This window comes from Mytilus californianus, unplaced genomic scaffold (assembly GCF_021869535.1).
Source record: "Mytilus californianus isolate M0D057914Y unplaced genomic scaffold, xbMytCali1.0.p SCAF_6, whole genome shotgun sequence".
Lineage (NCBI taxonomy): Eukaryota > Metazoa > Mollusca > Bivalvia > Mytilida > Mytilidae > Mytilus > Mytilus californianus.
Window position 1 is genome coordinate 116,776,955 of NW_026262712.1, and position 22,204 is coordinate 116,799,158.

Sequence of the window (22,204 nt, forward strand, 5' to 3'; positions counted from 1 at the left end):
GTATTTTATTCGGCCTTCAAACTGTTTTGATTCAAGCGCCACTGATGAGTCTAACGAAGACGAAGCCCGCGTCTGATGTATCGAACCATATGCATGTGATCTTTAGTGAGGTTTTAGAATCACTTGATCGATAGTCGTTTCTTCCACAACCAGGAAGTCTGCACTAACTTGAACCAGATGTGATTCGAGCGCCACTGATAATTCTAGTTTATCAAATTATAAGCCTGGTATTTTTACTGAGTTTGTATAGGCAGAACGAAAGTTGCATATGATCCAATAAGAATAACTCCAGATTTAATTCTAAATATCTAATTTGAATGTAATATCTATGATGATTTACACATTCAACAGAGTGAATCAAAGACAATTTCGTCCAAAACATTTGATAATTTAAGTCGCTATAATCATTGTTTCTTTAAGAACGAATTAGGCCAGAACTCCTTTGTGTTAACGTTTTTACAAGCATAGTTCAGCTCTGCTCCACCTGAGACATGGATATCAATTCCTGTGCTGAATGTGGCATCTGATGCTAAATAGAGACATGCCATACCACATTCCTCAGCTGTACCTCGCCTCCCTAATAGCTGAAAAAGATAGAGATATATCACATTTCTCAGCAGTACCTCTCCTCCCTATCAGCTGAAAAGATAAAGACATATCACATTTCTGAGCAGTACCTCTCCTCCCTATCAGCTGAAATAGATAGAGACATGTCATACCACATTATCCAGTTGTACCTCGCCTCCATAATAGCTGAAAAAGATAAAGACATGTCACATTCCACAGCAGTACTTCTCCTCCCTATCAGCTGGAATAGATAGAGACATGTCATACAACATTATCCAGTTGTACCTCGCCTCACTAACATCTCAAATTGATAGATATAATATGTCATACCACATTTCTCAGCTGTACCTCGCCTCTCTAACAGGTAAAATAGATAGAGATATGTCATAAAAACATTCCGCAGCTGTACCTCGCCTCCCTAACAGGTGAAATAGAAAGAGACATGTCATATCACATTCCTCAGTTGTACCTCGCCTACCCTAACATGTGAAATAGATAGAGACATGTCATAAAACAAATCCTCAACTGTACCTTGCCTCCCTAACGGCTGAAAAAGATAGAGACATACTATACCGCATTCCTTAGTTGTACCTAGCCTCATTAACAGCTGAAATAGATAGAGACATGTCATACCACATTACTAAGCTATACCACTTTCCTCAGTTGTACCTCGTCTCCCTAACAGCTGAAATAGATAGCGACAGGTCATACCACATTCCTTAGCTGTACCTCGCCTCCCTATCGGCTGAAATAGACAGAGACATGTCATACCACATTCCTTAGCTGTACCTCGCCTCCCTAACAGCTGAAATAGATAGCGACATGTCATGTCATACCACATTCTTCGGCTGTACCTCGCCTCCCTAACAGGTGAAATAGAGAGAGAAACATGTCATATCACATTCCTCATTTGTACCCCGCCTCCCTAACGGCTGAAATAGAAAGAGACATGTCATACCACATTCTTCAGCTGTACCTCGTCACCCTAAAAATGAAATAGATAGAGACATGCCATACCACATTCCATAACTGTACCTCGCCTCACTAACAGCTGAAATAGATAGCGACATGGCATAAGTAACATGGCATACCCTATTCCGAAATTGACCCTCGCCTTCATAACAGGTGAAATAGATAGCGACATGTCATACCACATGCCTAAGCTATACCTCGCCTCCCTAATACCTGAACAAGTTTGAACTTTCTAAAAAGCTGTGGACTACTTCGTTCTATCCTAATTTAAGGTAATATGTGTTCATGTGGTTGTTGATTTAGTATTGCATTAGGAATGAGGTTTTTTTAAATATTGATTGATATAAAATGGATGTCTTAGCCTTGGAAAATCAATTTTTGTATATATTTTAAGATGAACTTTTCTGAAATTTTAAACTGACTGTTCAGTGTTTAGTTGTCAATGTGTTTTTGGGGAGTGTGGTTTTCTAGTTCTTTCAGCTGGTCATTATCTTGCGATTTTGATTGCTAGTTCTGTATATAATTTATTTAGATATATATGAATGTTTAGGGATGTCGATTAAGAGTAACATGATTTCGAGTGATGAAGACAGCAACAATCAAAACCAAGGCATTTACAAATAGCACGACTCTGGAGGTGTGCCTCCCTGGAGGTGTGTCTAGATTGGCAGAAGTTATAAAATACATTAATAACAGATAATGCATTTTTGTAAACATTGTTTAGCAAAACACACACAAATCGTGCATATTGCAGATTAACAAAGCAAATAAACACGTATTAACAATTCAATATTGAATTTCGGTGTGCAATATATGCATAATAAAACGAACATGAATTAATAACAGTGGATCGGAACTGAAATACACATAGTTAATTTTCCGGCATTTGATGTCTTATCCTGAGACGAGAAAAGTCTGTAATTCTTTATCTCATTTAAGCCAATAGCTATTGCTGTATCTCAGTCACATCATAAAGCAACAAATCAGAATCTATATGTGATAAGTACTTATTTCAAGATTGCGTGTATATCGACTGAAACTAATAGCTCCGCACCGTGATGCGAAGCAAATAGATAGAGACATATCACACCAGTCCCTAGTTTACCTCACCTCCCAAAATCCTGAAGTCAAACAACTATAAATGTAGCCCTAGATCTCGAACTGATTTTAAGTTTTATTTTAGGATGTTTTGGGTGAATTCACGCGTTTGTTCACTTTTCATGAAAAATATTGAAATTCATTTTTTTTAACAAAATTATTTGAAGCAGTTGTAGTTTCAAAATAAGGTAACACTTTCAAACGTATTATCACAAAAAAAAGTCTTTAATTTTCCTGTCCATAAATTTGAAAAAAATTCTTACAAGTAATGGCTTGGAATTACTAATCATGCTAATTTTGCGCAAAACTTGCAGAAAAAAAACTATCAGCAGAATGGAAAAAAATTAATTAGAATTTTATTATAGCTATTAACATTTGAGATTCGATTTAAATTTCATTTAAAATTTTCCTTTGTGCATAATTTAAATTGTTATTTTGTGAGGCAAATATTGTAGTTTATTTTAAACTTACACGTAATATGTTTTTGTACAAATAATCACAAATAAAGTTCGATAAACACATTACAGTATTCACAACTACATATATATAACCCCTACTCTATAAAAGAAGAATAAAAAACGCATTTTCTTTTAGTTGGAATATAGTTCCCTTTAATTAAAGTGTTTTTTTTTCTTTATTTTTTGCTTTGCCTTTCTCATTCATTTCTAAGTTTATATGGGGGGGGGGGGGGGGGGGGGGGGGAGAAAGAAGAGAGGTGAAATAAATTTTTGGATGTTGTATTTTAACTGATTATAGTCAATCGATATTATCATTCGACTCTTCCACCATCAAATGAGGGTGGTAATGGGGGTACCTTCATGACGAATAACGGTAAAAAATCTTGCCAAATGACGTTAACGGTAATTTTTGGTGCATGACGATAAAATGAAGACTTTCTTCAAGACGATAAAAAAATCGACAGATTTTGACGAATCACGTTAAATTTTTTCCAAAAATAACGGTAACGATAATTATTTGAGACCTCTGACGAATCACGATAAGGATATGTTGACGAATCACGGTAAAATTCTAACCGTTTGACGCCTGACGGTAAAGGGCATTCATACCCTCTCAAATCACCATAGAAGATCTGTCGGTTTCTGACCATTGAATATCAGCAATAAAATATGTGTTCCTTTTGTATCAATGTGTGAAGACGGCTCCATCCATGTGTATTTTGAAAATTTTGTATGCTCATCCTTACATTTCCTATGGTACCTATTTATACTTACCGATATGTTGCTAAATATATGTCCAGTCTCGTCGGGATTTTCTGTCGAATTGATGAATTGATTAGATAAAGGTGTATCAATATTTCCACCGGAAAATCTGAAGTTAATGATTGTTAAAAGCTTCAAAACAATTTAAATGCATTTTTAATTTGCATAAATGATACCTATTTTGCAATTTCATGATGGTATGGTGTCCCATTTATTATAATAACAAAAAAGCGTCCAAGTATGACTCAGTTCAAATGAAACCAAAACGTAGGAGCACCGCACTAGTCAGATATCATGTATAAAATAAACAATACAGAATCATACTGATGTGGAAATCCTAAATTGTATATTTATAATATCTAAAAAGAATAAAAAAATTATTGAACTCTAAGTTAAAACAGTCTCCGGGACAAGTTTGCACTTCCGCTGAGTGCAAAAGTTGTCACCTTAATTTTTGGAGTTAAGTCAAAATGAAGTTGATAACTTGTTTGGTATTGGTTCCCTCATATTTGTCCTAAAAATTTTTGGCTCTAGCACCACTGTTGAAAAAGTTATGCCCCTTTTTTCAACAATTTCCTCAGAGGAAAAGTAGTTTTCCTCCAGGGAAATCAATTTTCCCTAAAGGAAAAAGATTTTTCCTTAAGGGAAATTGTATTTTCCTCAAGGGAAAAAGATTTCCCTTAGGGAATTTGCTGCATTAATATTTCCTTTGAGAAAATTCTATTTCCTGTGAGGAAATTTGCGGCTTCAAATTTTCCTTTGAGGAAATTTGAGGCTTCAAATTTTCCTCTGAGGAAGTACTTTTTCCTGTGAGGAAATTTGCAGCTTCAAATTTTCCTTTGAGGAAATACTTTTTCCTGTGAGGAAATTTTGTCAACTGCAATTTCCCTTGAGGAAATTTTTAACAAACACTTTTCCTTGAGGGAAAATTCAATACCACAAATTTCCTCTAAGGAAAACATTGTTCTCCAAATTTCCTCTAAGGAAATTTCTGTACATCAACTTTCCCTGTAGGAAATGCTTTTCCCTATTTTTACTCATTGTAAATTTCTTCACTATACAAACAGTATGAACATAATGTTTACAAGACTTAATAAATGATACAAATGATATTTAAAACTTTAATAAATTTTTGACTCAAAATTATCATGACATGCAAAAATAATACAGTGAGTCTGACTGCTTAGGTCAAGGTATTGTACATACTTTATATGACTTTAACTTTGATTTTTAAAATATTTTTTGTAGCAAAGTATTCTGTTTTCTTTGTTTATGTTTCAATTGTATACATTAATAAGCAACCAATTTGAATGTCATACCATTTGTGGTGTTCTTAAGAATGCATTCATATTTGCAAATTAAATAATAAAATAAACTCTTTTCTTGTAAATTTTAATTTTCCTCTGTTTCAGCTGCTGTGTACAGTTATTCAATTCACTACGTAAAAATTCAATGCATAAATTATTCCATTCACTAAACAATTTCCTTCAATTCTTAGAGAAAACATTTTTGCAATTTGTTCTTAGAAGATCTTCTTCAGTATATTTGATATGAGGGAGCGATGTAAATGAGTGGATAAAGCTGGTGTTCCTTTCAACAACAAAATACTTTTTTTTTCTTCATTTCTCCCTTCTTTCGACGAATATATATAATATGTTGTTGCATTTATACAATTGTGTTTTTCTGCATCTATGATAGAACTCCATTTTGTTTATAGCCAATATCATGTGATTATGATGAAATTTCCTATTTCTTTTTTGCAGGAAAGCACACATTCCATTTCACATTAATCCAATTAGCGCACCATGTAGATAGATATCAACTTTCAGTTTCCTCTTCAGTATTGACCTATTCATCATGAAAACCAAGATGTCTGATCACCTATAAATACACAAAATAAACAAATAAAATGTTATAAATGGAGAGAGAAACAGCAATAAAAAAGCTTATTTTGTCATGTTTATGAACATTTTAAGAATATTTCCTTTCTTACTTGTGAGTTCTCTTAATTCCGTGCTTTTTGTCTATGGGTTTTTATATTACCCCAGTAGTTGATTTTGTGCAGTTTATCAATCTTTCGAGTTGAGGCAATTGAAATGGTTATTTTACAGTTTGTTCTTTATATGTTGAGCTGTTAAACCACTGTCCAAGGTTAAGGTAGGATTGAGTGCTCACAAACCTGATTTTTTTATTACATGTATAAGTTTTTATTGATTTTCAACTAGCTGTCAGTAGCTGTCAGTACTAACAGATCTTTGTGTCTTTTCGATTAAGGGAAAGGTATAAATTTCCTGCTTAGTCCGGACTGTTTATTTTTTTGCAGGAAATCTACCGGTATGTCATTTGTTGTCTGGTGAAGAGTTGTCTTATTGACAATCATGCCACATCTTCTTATTTTTATATAACCTTGACATATTCTGATTGTGCCTGTCCCAAGTTCGGAGCCTGTAGTTTATTCTGACACTAAAATTTAGTGGTTGTTGTTGTTTCATATCTCTCATATTTATTTTTTTCTAATTTGTTTTGTTATAAATTAGGCAATTAGTTCTACAGTTGCGATTATTTCAATTTTTCGTCTTAGGGCCTTTTATAGCTGACTACTTTGACAATAGGGTATGGATTTTCTCATTATTGAAGGCCGTCACTGGCCTATAATTGCTTTCTTAGAGCCATGATCAATAGTTTTCATATTTAATATACCACATCTTTTTATTTTTATAATAATCATGATAATCATCTTTCAAGGGCAATAACTTTTATAAAAGTGGCCTTATGAGTCTTATCGAGCATCACTGATGAGTGTTTTGTAGACGAAACACGCGTCTGGCGTAAATACAAAATTTAATCCTGGTATCAATGATGAGTTTACTTACCATGCTTAACATTTAGGTTTTGTTGACTTCTGTAAATTTTAAATTGCCTATCATTTCTGCTGTTTATAATTTCTCTGTATCTTCTATAGTTCTTGTCCTACACATAAAAAGAGTAAAAATTATTATTTAATGACATCTTGCATCAATAATTATTTTGCTGTTTAATGTATATATCAATACGTGTTTAATAAAAAGCTGTACCATGAGTGCTTGATAAGCTTGTTGCCCTTTTAGCTTGGGTTTATGCTTTAAATGAATTTTAATGATCAACTACATTATAGAAAAACTGTGAGCACTGCGTAACTAAGACCCCCCCCCTAAAAAAAAAAAAACTGCAGGCTCTAAAGAGCCTGTGTCACTCACCTGACTCTATTTGGGTTTTTGAAATCATATAAAAAAAGATAAAAATCCTAACAGATACTTAAATAATGATTGAGGCCATATTTGGTTTAATATTGTCCGTCTTGGATGATGGATCAACTACAGAGTAACAACACTTGGTCAACACCTCATAAGGAACATTCATGCTATGTTTGGTTTCATTCCATTCAGTGGTTCTCTAAAAGAAGACATTTGTATGTATTTCCTATAGGGTCCTATCTTAAACTAAGTCCCCCGCTGCCGGCCATCTTGGATGATAGATCGGCAACAAAGTAACAACTCTTGGTCAGCACCCCATAAGGAACATTCATGCCATGTTTGATACCATTCCATTCAGTGGTTCTCTAGAAGAAGTTCAAAATGTAAAAGGTTAACAACGGCAACAGACGACGACAGACGCCTAGTGATGAGAAAAGCTCACTTGGCCTTTCGAGCCAGGTGAGCTAAAAAAGGACATGCACACAGAGTGGTATTCATTGAAACAAAACATGAAAATAATTTGGCTCCATTTAGGGATATTGCAAGTGTATATACATTTTGTAAGTTTAAGGCCGTGATTTTTTAACAAATACAATTCTAAAACCTTCCAAAGTGTGAAAATGGACAATTTTAAACAATTTTCCAACAACTAAAATTCCATAACTCTGCATCTTATATAAAAATAAATAGGGGATGATACTCCGGCTTGCATATCATATAAAGTTATAAAGGAAGATAACTGAAGAATGGTAAAATTTATACTACTAAAATTATAACTTGATCTGATTTTGTGGTAAAAAGTATTGCGTTAAAGTTTAATAAAATTTGGTTGAGGCAAACTTAATTTAGAGGTCGGAAACGAAAAATTCATCATTTTTTCCATCTGTAAAGGACATAACTCTAGAACAGTAAAAGTGACACCACCAAAATTCAAACTGTTTTTTGTGGTAATAAGCATTGTGTGCAAATTTCATAACATTTGGTTGAGGCAAACTAAAGTTAAAGATAGAGAGCGGGAAACCAAAAATTCAGCAATTTTTTCATTTGTAAAGGGGCATAACTCTAGAACGGTAACACTGACACCACCAAAATTCACACTTGATATGAGTATTGTGGAAATAAGCTTTTGTAAAAGTTTTATAACATTTGGTTGAGGCAAACTAAATTAGAGAACAAAAACCAATGACTTTGGGACAGACAGACAGACGGTCAAGGGTTGACCCACTATCACATGACTATGGGTCATAAAAATGAAAAGGGAGTTTATGTCAATATATAAAATCAATTCACCAAAGTTTCATAAAAATTGGTGAAAGCATTCTTGAGACTATCCAAAGTCTCAATATACATGATATACAACAAAAACTTAAATCAGATTTTTTTTTAAAATTGAAAGGGAAATTATCATGATTATGTTAATTGGCAATATTAATAAATGCATGCAATAATTTCTGAAATTTACAGTATATAGGCTTTTAACCCCACCATATTTTTGCACCTGTCCCAAGTCAGGAGCCTACGGCACTTGTCAGTTTTGTATGATTTTTAATTTTAGTTTCTTTTATATATTTCGGAGTTTAGTATGACGTCCATTATCACTGAACTAGTGTACATTTTTGTTTAGGAGCCAGCTGAAGCACGCCTCAGGTTGTGGGATTTTCGTGCTGCATTGAAGTCACATTGGTGACCTTCGATGTTATCTGCTCTTTGGGCGGGTTGTTGTCTCTCTGACACATTCCCCATTTCTATTTTCAATTTTATTTTAAATTCTATTATAAATGTTAGGCTTCTTGTTGATTGGTTTTACATTTGTCATTTCGAGGCCTTTTATTATATTTACAGCTTTCTATATGCATCGGTGCTTGAGGACAGGATCCTGTTTTGAGCCCCCCTCTCCCATAGTCCCTCCCCCTTATTATCATAAATCTTAGATTTTTCAATATATATCACTTATTTGTACCATATATATACTAATATACCATATTTTTACTCTTAATATGCATGTTTACTATCAACGTGAATCTCGATTCCTGTCCTCAAGCACCTATGTCTATATGGTGTGAATTTTGCTCATTGTTGATGGACGTACAGTTATCTACAGCTCAGCGAAGCAACATCACAACTGTTTCCAAGTTTGTGAAGTCAGAGGACTATATTCATCTTTCCGACTTTCGGATCATTTGTTGATTATTCATGAATAGTGCCATTCCAATATGAAATAGCTATATCATGTATATATTAAAAAAAAACTTTAAACTAGGATACTCATTTGGGGACCTAATGATTTGTTGGTTTTTTCCCTAGTCCAAATAATTATGACGACTGGCAAGGCTATTTTTTTTTCTGGGACGCCTAAATAGCCTTGCAAGACGTCATAATTATTTGTACTAGGTTTTCCCCACCATCGACATCGTCCTGTGGACGAAACGAGTTCGGCGCATTAACAAAAAGATCAAGTCTGTAGTGACAAGTTAGTGTGTGTGCTTACCAATATTTGAATTTTATGAGCCTTCTTTTTGAATATTTTTTTTCATTTTTTGGTACAATACTGACGTCGAGTGCTGTTGTTGTTGTTGTGCTGTTTATTTTTTACAAAAGCGATCAAGTAATGCAGGGGAAGGAAACTTACTTAAAAGACCAAAATGAGCCGCAACTAATGGTACATAAATATTTTACTATGCAGTCAGTATCCCGATATACATGTATATACTCTTAGACTCATTTCACAGAAAAATCGTACAAGTGTAAATACTCTTTAGTCATGAACATTTTAGATCACTTAAAATTTAGATTTTATAACTTAAATTACGAAAGATGATAATTTATCAAATAAGCCCTTGTAACCAGGTGCTGCATTTTTTAGCACGCGTCTAAAACAGTTAAAAGTGCCGGGATCTGACAGAGCTTTCAAGAGCTATTTCTGTTACTGTGAGTTTATTATATATTTATCACAAAAAGCTAATGCTAATTTCTTTTCTTTTAATATGAAGCCCCCACCCCTCCTCCAGCATATCTGATTAATTTACGATCACTCTGAGTAAAGAAAGTAAGTCACAATTGCTTATATAGGGTATTTTAAATTCTGGTTGATAGTTGTCTCATCACCAATCATACTACATCTCCTTATTTTTTTACAATAAAGCAATATTTAGATGTGGTATAGTGATGAATGTGTAAACATGCAGCATGCTTGTAAATAATTGTTAAAATACAGCACAAAAGATGCATAATCCTATACAGTAGCTCTATGTTCTTATAGATCTCATAACATTACGATTAAAAGTCAGATTATGTGTGTGTAAGTTTATTAGAAAATTCAACGACACACGTTTTAATCAGGTAAAATCCAAAATAATTTGTAAAGACTTGCATGCAACTAGGCCTATACGGCAGCTCTATGTTCTTATAGATCTCATAACATTACGATTAAAAGTCAGATTATGTGTGTGTAAGTTTATTAGAAAATTCAACGAGACACGTCCTAATCAGGTAAAATCCAAAATAACAATTTACAAATTCAGATCTACTGCCTGTTGTATATTGCTTACATGATTGTATATTGCCAAACGAATAGATATGTTTGGTACGGGATGGCGGTTTCGAAGCGGAGACAAAAAGACCCAGATAAATGAAAGTGTAGAATTTTGTTGTTGATAATTTTGTTTTAAAGAACTAGATTCATATCTCAGAATTTGAATATAGCATCTCGTTTTCTTTAGATAAATTGTTAGCTATTACTGGCTATAATAATTACCCCCTTATAAGTATTCGCAAAACATGAAGTTAATGATCAATGAATATGAAAACATTTTATAAAGTATAAATATTGGTAAACGGACAGCAAGTCATAGGACTATTATAGTTCGAATAAATTAGTTTACAATAACTGTTGAAAGGTTATGAGAGAAAAATCTGGATAAAATATTTGGCACATTTTCTGGTCTTAAATTAAATAAAAATAAAACGGAAGGCATTTGGATAGGAAAACTGAAAAATTGTAAAGAAAAAGTAGATAATATAAAATTCACAGATAAACCCGTTAAAGTGTTAGGCTTGTATTTCGGTACAAATAAAACAGAATGCGCAAAACTAAATTGGGAAAACAAGCTTGAAAAAGCAAAAAAACTTATGAAATCATGGGAAAAAAGACATCTTACTATCATCGGTAAAATTTTAATAATCAAATCACTTATAATTCCACAATTCACATATTTAGCAAGTATGACAGTCATAAATAAAACGTATATTTGCAATTTAGAAAGAGAAATTTTTAATTTTATTTGGGACGGAAAACAAGATAAAGTAAAACGATCAACTCTTATATCAGATTACAGCAAAGGAGGACTCAATATGATTGATATCGACAGTTATTTTAACACACTTAAAATTAAATGGGTATCAAGATTAATAGAGTCAAAACATGAAAATTGGTCAATTATTCCAAGATTCTTTTTTGATAAATATGGTGAAAACTTCCTTATCTTTAAAATGAATTTAGAAATTAATAATTTAACACCACTTAAAATCACAACTGGATTACCAGAATTTTATCTAGATATTGTAAAGTGCTGGATACTTAAAGGTGGAGGTCAAACTAAATCGCCCACTAACTTTAGAGATATACGCAAAGAAATTATATGGGGTAATAAAAACATAAAAATAAAAAACAAACCATTATTGATGTTTAGCTGGATCAAAAGTAACATAATCTATATCAATGAACTTATTGACGAAAACGGTCAAATCGATGAAAAGACAATACTGCGAAAGTTAGAAATAAAACACAACTGGATAGCCGAACTATCAATACTAAAAAAAGCTATACCAAGAAGTTGGACAGATATCCTAAAAACAAATAACTCTGTTAAAACCCGAGTTAATATTAACGAAAAATTAATTAGAATGAATAAAACAGAAATAAATTTATCAGACCTAAACAATAAAACCGTCTATCAATATTTTATAAAAAACAAAATAACTCCTAACATTGGAATAATAAAATGGCAAAGAATATTAGACGCAAAACAATTACAAATTAGACAATCCTTATCCTTTACAAACAATGAAATATACATAAACAAACTTAAAGTTTATAAATGGAAATTATTTAGCTATATATTACCGAACCAAGAAAATCTTTTCAAATGGAAAATATCAAATACCCCAGAGTGTGCTTTATGTAAATGCACAGATAATTATCAACATTTTTTTAACGACTGTAGATTTGTAAAAGACTTTTGGATTAAAATAACAGAAAAAATGAAAAACATAAACTTTTGTAAGAAAATAACCCTAACAGATATAGTCTTTGGATATAAAATCGGAGACCGACATTATAATGATATAAATCTTATTATAACTTTGATAGGTTTCTCAATTTACAAATCATTTTACACATCAGAACAAAGAACAAAACCCGCCGACATATACACTATCTTTAAAAATGAATTTGAATTATACTTTGAAGTAAACAGACATGTGAAAGAACGCAAAAGTAATCTAATTCGTAAATTTCAAAAATTTCTGTAAAATGTGCTAGATTAAAAAATATATATATAAATACATATATAGTTGTGAAGCATAATGTATAGAATAATAACTAATGTATCTATAAAATGAGATGCTACACGTGCAAATTTAAAATTGACACCTTTGCGTCCGTTAAGAAAAATCTAAAATTTCACTTAAATTTTAAAACTTTAAATCATAAAACAAAATTAACGAAATATTATGAAAGACAATAAACATTCTATTTGGATAACAAGAAACATATAATACCTTACCTTTTGATTATAATCCAAAATCAATAAGATTAACACATGCACTATATTATCCTTCAATCATGTCAGGTTACGATTATTTGATCACACTGGACACACGCACGATTTTTCTAAACGAGTAAAATATGTGTCAGGTAGATTAAGGATGGAAAAGTAAAGGTCAAATCCGGAATAAAATATACGTAAATGCAAATTTAAATGATTTGCAATTATATAAGTTTATATTATAACATATTTGTATTTGTAATTAGCTAACAATTATAAAGTAAAACTTATCTTTAAGACACCCTGTTCTTAAAGATATTAATATATCAGGGTACCTTGTTTGTGAAAGCTGTAGCAATAAGGTTATTGTAACAGCTTTAGACCAATAAATCAATTATCATAGTCAAAAAAAAAAAAAAAAAAAAAAGAAAAATCTGGATGAATTTATTTTTATTAGAATGATTTATTTTACAGTAAAGGCTTCCTATTTTTGATCCGTTATTTGTAAAAGAAAGGTGACATGTTTAACACCATGGAGCCAGTAAATTAACAAACTACTATGATGGATTTTTTTCTTTACAATCATTGATCATTATTAATATTTAAGAATAACTTTTGTTTACAAATTCGTTTTAATAAATAATGGTTCAAGAAAAAAACTTTTTGAAAATTAGTCTGTTAGTTTCCAAAGAAAAAAATATCTTAAAAACTGAACTGTGAGTTTTCAATCGTTACGTTTTGTTATACTTTTTTAGTGTTAATCTCAGCAAAGACAAATTTGGTGATAAAAATCGATTTGTTGGTCTTTAAAAAAAAAAACATACGTCATAATGTAATCTTATAAAAAAGGGGGGGCGATGGAAGAATTTCAATATTGATCCTTCAAGGGACAAGTGAACGTGGGAGATATTCATTCCCTTCTGTAAAATATTGAGTTTTTGGTTGATTAATGTCGGGTGTGTCTGACGTACCGAATAATATATGATAGGTACATGTAGGTCTTGTAATTGAGACCGCCCGTGATACGGTCGGAAAATTTCGACTGCCAACGAAAAAGGAGGGACAGAAAATTGGCCTAATACCAGGCTACTTACATTCCACTCGAAGAGTTGTTGCAAGGATTCAACGTCCCCATTCGGACGTGGCTGAGCACAGCCCAATGGACGTTCCACTATCATTACTGCTAAGGATTTATTTCCGGTCAGAAGAAGACCTGTAACGACGCTATTTCTATAGTTACTCTAGTTCGCTAACGAATTCGCTTCTTGTTCCATTGAATATAAAGGAAAGTGTTATCATATATATATGTATATAGGGAAAAAATAAGGCTGAAAATGCACCAAATATTTATATTCAATATGAATATTCACATTTTGTCTATTACAACAACAAATTGTTCAAAAATTGTTGTAATAGACAAAATGTGAATATTCATATTGAATATAAATATTGGTGCATTTTCAGCCTTATTTTTGTTTTCCTATTTTATGCACAGCGTGGACAAAATTTAAAACTTTTTAATATTTATAGACTTATATATATATATATAACATATATTTTTTTCTTGAACTACTATAAATAAAGTAGCTCATTTTAAAATGTATTCTTTAAAGTTTAAGAAAACAATCAGTTAAAATGGCTGGTACATACATGTACATGGCTTCATGGCTAATACCAAAAAGGTATAGCCAATTTCCCGTTTATTTATTTTCGTTGTTTGGTTCACATGTTCAATTTTAATAAATTGATGAATTTAATAATTTATTGATATCCTAAATCATTGTTTATATATTTACTTCGGTAGAAAAGAAAGTTAATCTTCTCATCTGGACTTTAATCTGCATATCTATTATCTATTTTGGGATTGAAAAAAATAACTTCAAAAAATGCGGTTTCGAGCCTATTTCTTCATTTTAATTTGGTTACACGTTCAGCAATAACTGATACAAATATGATATATTACCAATGATAAGGCCATATATTTGAAGCTGTTCAAAATTTTGCATATTATAGCTGGGACTATTATACTAAAAAAATAGGTAGTATAATAGTCCCAGATTATAGGTACGTGTATAAGTTTGGACATTTTTTTTTAATTGTTCTATATAAATAATCTTACTATAAGTTATCTCAGGTCTAAACAAAATGTTACTATGAGTTTTCTAATGAGTTTTGTTTGATAATTTTTTGTTTAATTCAGTTAAAAGTTTGGTTTTTTTTTACACGAGAAGGTCTGCTAAAAAGTTTATGATGATCTCTTTTTTTCAGCATAACAAACGGATACTCTTTAATGTACACTAGGTGGAGTTTCCTCTGTTCCGCTGAAGGCAGTGCACGTCTTTCATTTAAAAGATTAAATCGTAGTTTTGCAATAGACGGCGGCACATCGGGCATTGACTTACCATTTTATAATTTGTAACAATTATGATTAACCATATATTTATGAGTTATAACAAAATTATTTTTTATACATCTTTATTTAAGATGATCGAGATTTTGAGAATGATATGAAAATGATAAAATATATATTACAAAAAAAAGTTATGTCAGGTCTAGTTATCTAGTATAAAATATATCCACTGGAAATAAGCCCTTTAAAACACAAATCCCCGCTTTCTCATTGCGAAGTTTATTTGCTAGTGTTATTTTAATCTTTTTTTTAATGATTTTATTATATTATCTTTTTGTGAAAATTTTGAGTGGTTGAACATGAAATGGACACCGATGCTACAAGGAAAATTTGTTTAATGTCATCTGTTGCAATATATACTAAGTATTACACGTGGACAGGATGTTCCCCAGAAAATTAAGGTATTCAAAATAAGCTATACACACCCCAAGGGCACACGCCACTGTCATATGGAAAATTACTGGGTCACCAGTAAACTGGTAATCAGCCATGCAACTAATCAGTTGACTGACCATGCCACTACAATTTAAAAAGTTTGTCGTTAGATCAAAATGAAATATTTTTTTTAATTTAAAATTGAAGAACTAAAAGGATTTATCATAATTATGAAAGGAAATAATTCAACAAAATCGGATTATTTCCCAAAAGATTATATATTTTTTAATTTTTTTCCGGGGAAAATAGAAAACTGTATCAGAGACATATATATATAAAGGGTCCCATCAAGGATTTTATAGAAATCCTTGGTCTCATGAAATGGATCTCACACAGACATGCATATCATATAAAGTTATAAAGGAAGATAACTGAAGAATGGTAAAATTTATACTACTAAAATTATAACTTGATCTGATTTTGTGGTAAAAAGTATTGCGTTAAAGTTTAATAAAATTTGGTTGAGGCAAACTTAATTTAGAGGTCGGAAACGAAAAATTCATCATTTTTTCCATCTGTAAAGGACATAACTCTAGAACAGTAAAAGTGACACCACCAAAATTCAAACTGTTTTTTGTGGTAATAAGCATTGTGTGCAAATTTCATAACATTTGGTTGAGGCAAACTAAAGTTAAAGATAGAGAGCGGGAAACCAAAAATTCAGCAATTTTTCCATTTGTAAAGGGGCATAACTCTAGAACGGTAACACTGACACCACCAAAATTCACACTTGATATGAGTATTGTGGAAATAAGCTTTTGTAAAAGTTTTATAACATTTGTTTGAGGCAAACTAAATTAGAGAACAAAAACCAATGACTTTGGGACAGACAGACAGACGGTCAAGGGTTGACCCACTATCACATGACTATGGGTCATAAAAATGAAAAGGGAGTTTATGTCAATATATAAAATCAATTCACCAAAGTTTCATAAAAATTGGTGAAAGCATTCTTGAGACTATCCAAAGTCTCAATATACATGATATACAACAAAAACTTAAATCAGAATTTTTTTTAAAATTGAAAGGGAAATTATCATGATTATGTTAATTGGCAATATTAATAAATGCATGCAATAATTTCTGAAATTTACAGTATATAGGCTTTTAACCCCACCATATTTTTGCACCTGTCCCAAGTCAGGAGCCTACGGCACTTGTCAGTTTTGTATGATTTTTAATTTTAGTTTCTTTTATATATTTCGGAGTTTAGTATGACGTCCATTATCACTGAACTAGTGTACATTTTTGTTTAGGAGCCAGCTGAAGCACGCCTCAGGTTGTGGGATTTTCGTGCTGCATTGAAGTCACATTGGTGACCTTCGATGTTATCTGCTCTTTGGGCGGGTTGTTGTCTCTCTGACACATTCCCCATTTCTATTTTCAATTTTATTTTAAATTCTATTATAAATGTTAGGCTTCTTGTTGATTGGTTTTACATTTGTCATTTCGAGGCCTTTTATTATATTTACAGCTTTCTATATGCATCGGTGCTTGAGGACAGGATCCTGTTTTGAGCCCCCCTCTCCCATAGTCCCTCCCCCTTATTATCATAAATCTTAGATTTTTCAATATATATCACTTATTTGTACCATATATATACTAATATACCATATTTTTACTCTTAATATGCATGTTTACTATCAACGTGAATCTCGATTCCTGTCCTCAAGCACCTATGTCTATATGGTGTGAATTTTGCTCATTGTTGATGGACGTACAGTTATCTACAGCTCAGCGAAGCAACATCACAACTGTTTCCAAGTTTGTGAAGTCAGAGGACTATATTCATCTTTCCGACTTTCGGATCATTTGTTGATTATTCATGAAAAGTGCCATTCCAATATGAAATAGCTATATCATGTATATATTAAAAAAAAACTTTAAACTAGGATACTCATTTGGGGACCTAATGATTTGTTGGTTTTTCCCTAGTCCAAATAATTATGACGACTGGCAAGGCTATTTTTTTTTCTGGGACGCCTAAATAGCCTTGCAAGACGTCATAATTATTTGTACTAGGTTTTCCCCACCATCGACATCGTCCTGTGGACGAAACGAGTTCGGCGCATTAACAAAAAGATCAAGTCTGTAGTGACAAGTTAGTGTGTGTGCTTACCAATATTTGAATTTTATGAGCCTTCTTTTTGAATATTTTTTTTCATTTTTTGGTACAATACTGACGTCGAGTGCTGTTGTTGTTGTTGTGCTGTTTATTTTTTACAAAAGCGATCAAGTAATGCAGGGGAAGGAAACTTACTTAAAAGACCAAAATGAGCCGCAACTAATGGTACATAAATATTTTACTATGCAGTCAGTATCCCGATATACATGTATATACTCTTAGACTCATTTCACAGAAAAATCGTACAAGTGTAAATACTCTTTAGTCATGAACATTTTAGATCACTTAAAATTTAGATTTTATAACTTAAATTACGAAAGATGATAATTTATCAAATAAGCCCTTGTAACCAGGTGCTGCATTTTTTAGCACGCGTCTAAAACAGTTAAAAGTGCCGGGATCTGACAGAGCTTTCAAGAGCTATTTCTGTTACTGTAAGTTTATTATATATTTATCACAAAAAGCTAATGCTAATTTCTTTTCTTTTAATATGAAGCCCCCACCCCTCCTCCAGCATATCTGATTAATTTACGATCACTCTGAGTAAAGAAAGTAAGTCACAATTGCTTTTATAAGGTATTTTAAATTCTGGTTGATAGTTGTCTCATCACCAATCATACTACATCTCCTTATTTTTTTACAATAAAGCTATATTTAGATGTGGTATAGTGATGAATGTGTAAACATGCAGCATGCTTGTAAATAATTGTTAAAATACAGCACAAAAGATGCATAATCCTATACAGTAGCTCTATGTTCTTATAGATCTCATAACATTACGATTAAAAGTCAGATTATGTGTGTGTAAGTTTATTAGAAAATTCAACGACACACGTTTTAATCAGGTAAAATCCAAAATAATTTGTAAAGACTTGCATGCAACTAGGCCTATACGGCAGCTCTATGTTCTTATAGATCTCATAACATTACGATTAAAAGTCAGATTATGTGTGTGTAAGTTTATTAGAAAATTCAACGAGACACGTCCTAATCAGGTAAAATCCAAAATAACAATTTACAAATTCAGATCTACTGCCTGTTGTATATTGCTTACGTGATTGTATATTGCCAAACGAATAGATATGTTTGGTACGGGATGGCGGTTTCGAAGCGGAGACAAAAAGACCCAGATAAATGAAAGTGTAGAATTTTGTTGTTGATAATTTTGTTTTAAAGAACTAGATTCATATCTCAGAATTTGAATATAGCATCTCGTTTTCTTTAGATAAATTGTTAGCTATTACTGGCTATAATAATTACCCCCTTATAAGTATTCGCAAAACATGAAGTTAATGATCAATGAATATGAAAACATTTTATAAAGTATAAATATTGGTAAACGGACAGCAAGTCATAGGACTATTATAGTTCGAATAAATTAGTTTACAATAACTGTTGAAAGGTTATGAGAGAAAAATCTGGATGAATTTATTTTTATTAGAATGATTTATTTTACAGTAAAGGCTTCCTATTTTTGATCCGTTATTTGTAAAAGAAAGGTGACATGTTTAACACCATGGAGCCAGTAAATTAACAAACTACTATGATGGATTTTTTTCTTTACAATCATTGATCATTATTAATATTTAAGAATAACTTTTGTTTACAAATTCGTTTTAATAAATAATGGTTCAAGAAAAAAACTTTTTGAAAATTAGTCTGTTAGTTTCCAAAGAAAAAAATATCTTAAAAACTGAACTGTGAGTTTTCAATCGTTACGTTTTGTTATACTTTTTTAGTGTTAATCTCAGCAAAGACAAATTTGGTGATAAAAATCGATTTGTTGGTCTTTAAAAAAAAAAACATACGTCATAATGTAATCTTATAAAAAAGGGGGGGGGGGGGGCGATGGAAGAATTTCAATATTGATCCTTCAAGGGACAAGTGAACGTGGGAGATATTCATTCCCTTCTGTAAAATATTGAGTTTTTGGTTGATTAATGTCGGGTGTGTCTGACGTACCGAATAATATATGATAGGTACATGTAGGTCTTGTAATTGAGACCGCCCGTGATACGGTCGGAAAATTTCGACTGCCAACGAAAAAGGAGGGACAGAAAATTGGCCTAATACCAGGCTACTTACATTCCACTCGAAGAGTTGTTGCAAGGATTCAACGTCCCCATTCGGACGTGGCTGAGCACAGCCCAATGGACGTTCCACTATCATTACTGCTAAGGATTTATTTCCGGTCAGAAGAAGACCTGTAACGACGCTATTTCTATAGTTACTCTAGTTCGCTAACGAATTCGCTTCTTGTTCCATTGAATATAAAGGAAAGTGTTATCATATATATATGTATATAGGGAAAAAATAAGGCTGAAAATGCACCAAATATTTATATTCAATATGAATATTCACATTTTGTCTATTACAACAACAAATTGTTCAAAAATTGTTGTAATAGACAAAATGTGAATATTCATATTGAATATAAATATTGGTGCATTTTCAGCCTTATTTTTGTTTTCCTATTTTATGCACAGCGTGGACAAAATTTAAAACTTTTTAATATTTATAGACTTATATATATATATATAACATATATTTTTTTCTTGAACTACTATAAATAAAGTAGCTCATTTTAAAATGTATTCTTTAAAGTTTAAGAAAACAATCAGTTAAAATGGCTGGTACATACATGTACATGGCTTCATGGCTAATACCAAAAAGGTATAGCCAATTTCCCGTTTATTTATTTTCGTTGTTTGGTTCACATGTTCAATTTTAATAAATTGATGAATTTAATAATTTATTGATATCCTAAATCATTGTTTATATATTTACTTCGGTAGAAAAGAAAGTTAATCTTCTCATCTGGACTTTAATCTGCATATCTATTATCTATTTTGGGATTGAAAAAAATAACTTCAAAAAATGCGGTTTCGAGCCTATTTCTTCATTTTAATTTGGTTACACGTTCAGCAATAACTGATACAAATATGATATATTACCAATGATAAGGCCATATATTTGAAGCTGTTCAAAATTTTGCATATTATAGCTGGGACTATTATACTAAAAAAATAGGTAGTATAATAGTCCCAGATTATAGGTACGTGTATAAGTTTGGACATTTTTTTTTTAATTGTTCTATATAAATAATCTTACTATAAGTTATCTCAGGTCTAAACAAAATGTTACTATGAGTTTTCTAATGAGTTTTGTTTGATAATTTTTTGTTTAATTCAGTTAAAAGTTTGGTTTTTTTTTACACGAGAAGGTCTGCTAAAAAGTTTATGATGATCTCTTTTTTTCAGCATAACAAACGGATACTCTTTAATGTACACTAGGTGGAGTTTCCTCTGTTCCGCTGAAGGCAGTGCACGTCTTTCATTTAAAAGATTAAATCGTAGTTTTGCAATATACGGCGGCACATCGGGCATTGACTTACCATTTTATAATTTGTAACAATTATGATTAACCATATATTTATGAGTTATAACAAAATTATTTTTTATACATCTTTATTTAAGATGATCGAGATTTTGAGAATGATATGAAAATGATAAAATATATATTACAAAAAAAAGTTATGTCAGGTCTAGTTATCTAGTATAAAATATATCCACTGGAAATAAGCCCTTTAAAACACAAATCCCCGCTTTCTCATTGCGAAGTTTATTTGCTAGTGTTATTTTAATCTTTTTTTTAATGATTTTATTATATTATCTTTTTGTGAAAATTTTGAGTGGTTGAACATGAAATGGACACCGATGCTACAAAGAAAATTTGTTTAATGTCATCTGTTGCAATATATACTAAGTATTACACGTGGACAGGATGTTCCCCAGAAAATTAAGGTATTCAAAATAAGTTAAACACACCCCAAGGGCACACGCCACTGTCATATGGAAAATTACTGGGTCACCAGTAAACTGGTAATCAGCCATGCAACTAATCAGTTGACTGACCATGCCACTACAATTTAAAAAGTTTGTCGTTAGATCAAAATGAAATATTTTTTTTAATTTAAAATTGAAGAACTAAAAGGATTTATCATAATTATGAAAGGAAATAATTCAACAAAATCGGATTATTTCCCAAAAGATTATATATTTTTTAATTTTTTTCCGGGGAAAATAGAAAACTGTATCAGAGACATATATATATATATAAAGGGTCCCATCAAGGATTTTATAGAAATCCTTGGTCTCATGAAATGGATCTCACACAGACATGCATAATTGAAATTTATACATTTATTGATTCTATGATTTCTTGAGAAATCAGGAGCGAAATATAACAAATATTTAGTTTTGATATTAAATTAAATTTACCTTTCCTCGCTATAATTCATTTGACATAACATTGAGGGATCTAAGGTTTTGTCCGTACAACGTTAGTATTTCACATGACATATTTTCGCACTTTGCATT

General features: G+C 31.6%; 1 protein-coding gene and 1 long non-coding RNA gene across 3 annotated transcripts in view; both read right to left on the bottom strand.

Moving 5' to 3' along the window:
* Positions 1 to 272: 272 nt before the first annotated feature.
* The window catches only part of LOC127706800 (17-beta-hydroxysteroid dehydrogenase 14-like), a 43,325-nt gene continuing 21,393 nt past the window's right edge, over positions 273 to 22,204 (bottom strand). The window contains exons 8-9 of the mRNA XM_052211485.1: positions 3,870 to 3,966; positions 273 to 584 (exon numbers count right to left, since the gene is read on the bottom strand). Of these exons, the coding sequence (XP_052067445.1) occupies positions 405 to 584; positions 3,870 to 3,966 (277 nt within the window). The 3' untranslated portion in view covers positions 273 to 404. The remainder of the gene's footprint in view (positions 585 to 3,869; positions 3,967 to 22,204) is intronic.
* Positions 4,965 to 18,228, bottom strand: LOC127706803 (uncharacterized). 2 transcript variants are annotated; one of them, XR_007984578.1, is made up of 3 exons: positions 17,820 to 18,228; positions 6,731 to 6,827; positions 4,965 to 5,738 (listed from the first exon to the last, which is right to left on the bottom strand). It is a non-coding gene; the product is annotated as an uncharacterized LOC127706803 (long non-coding RNA). The 2 variants fall into 2 exon arrangements; XR_007984577.1 differs by lacking the exon at positions 17,820 to 18,228 and adding an exon at positions 9,579 to 10,216.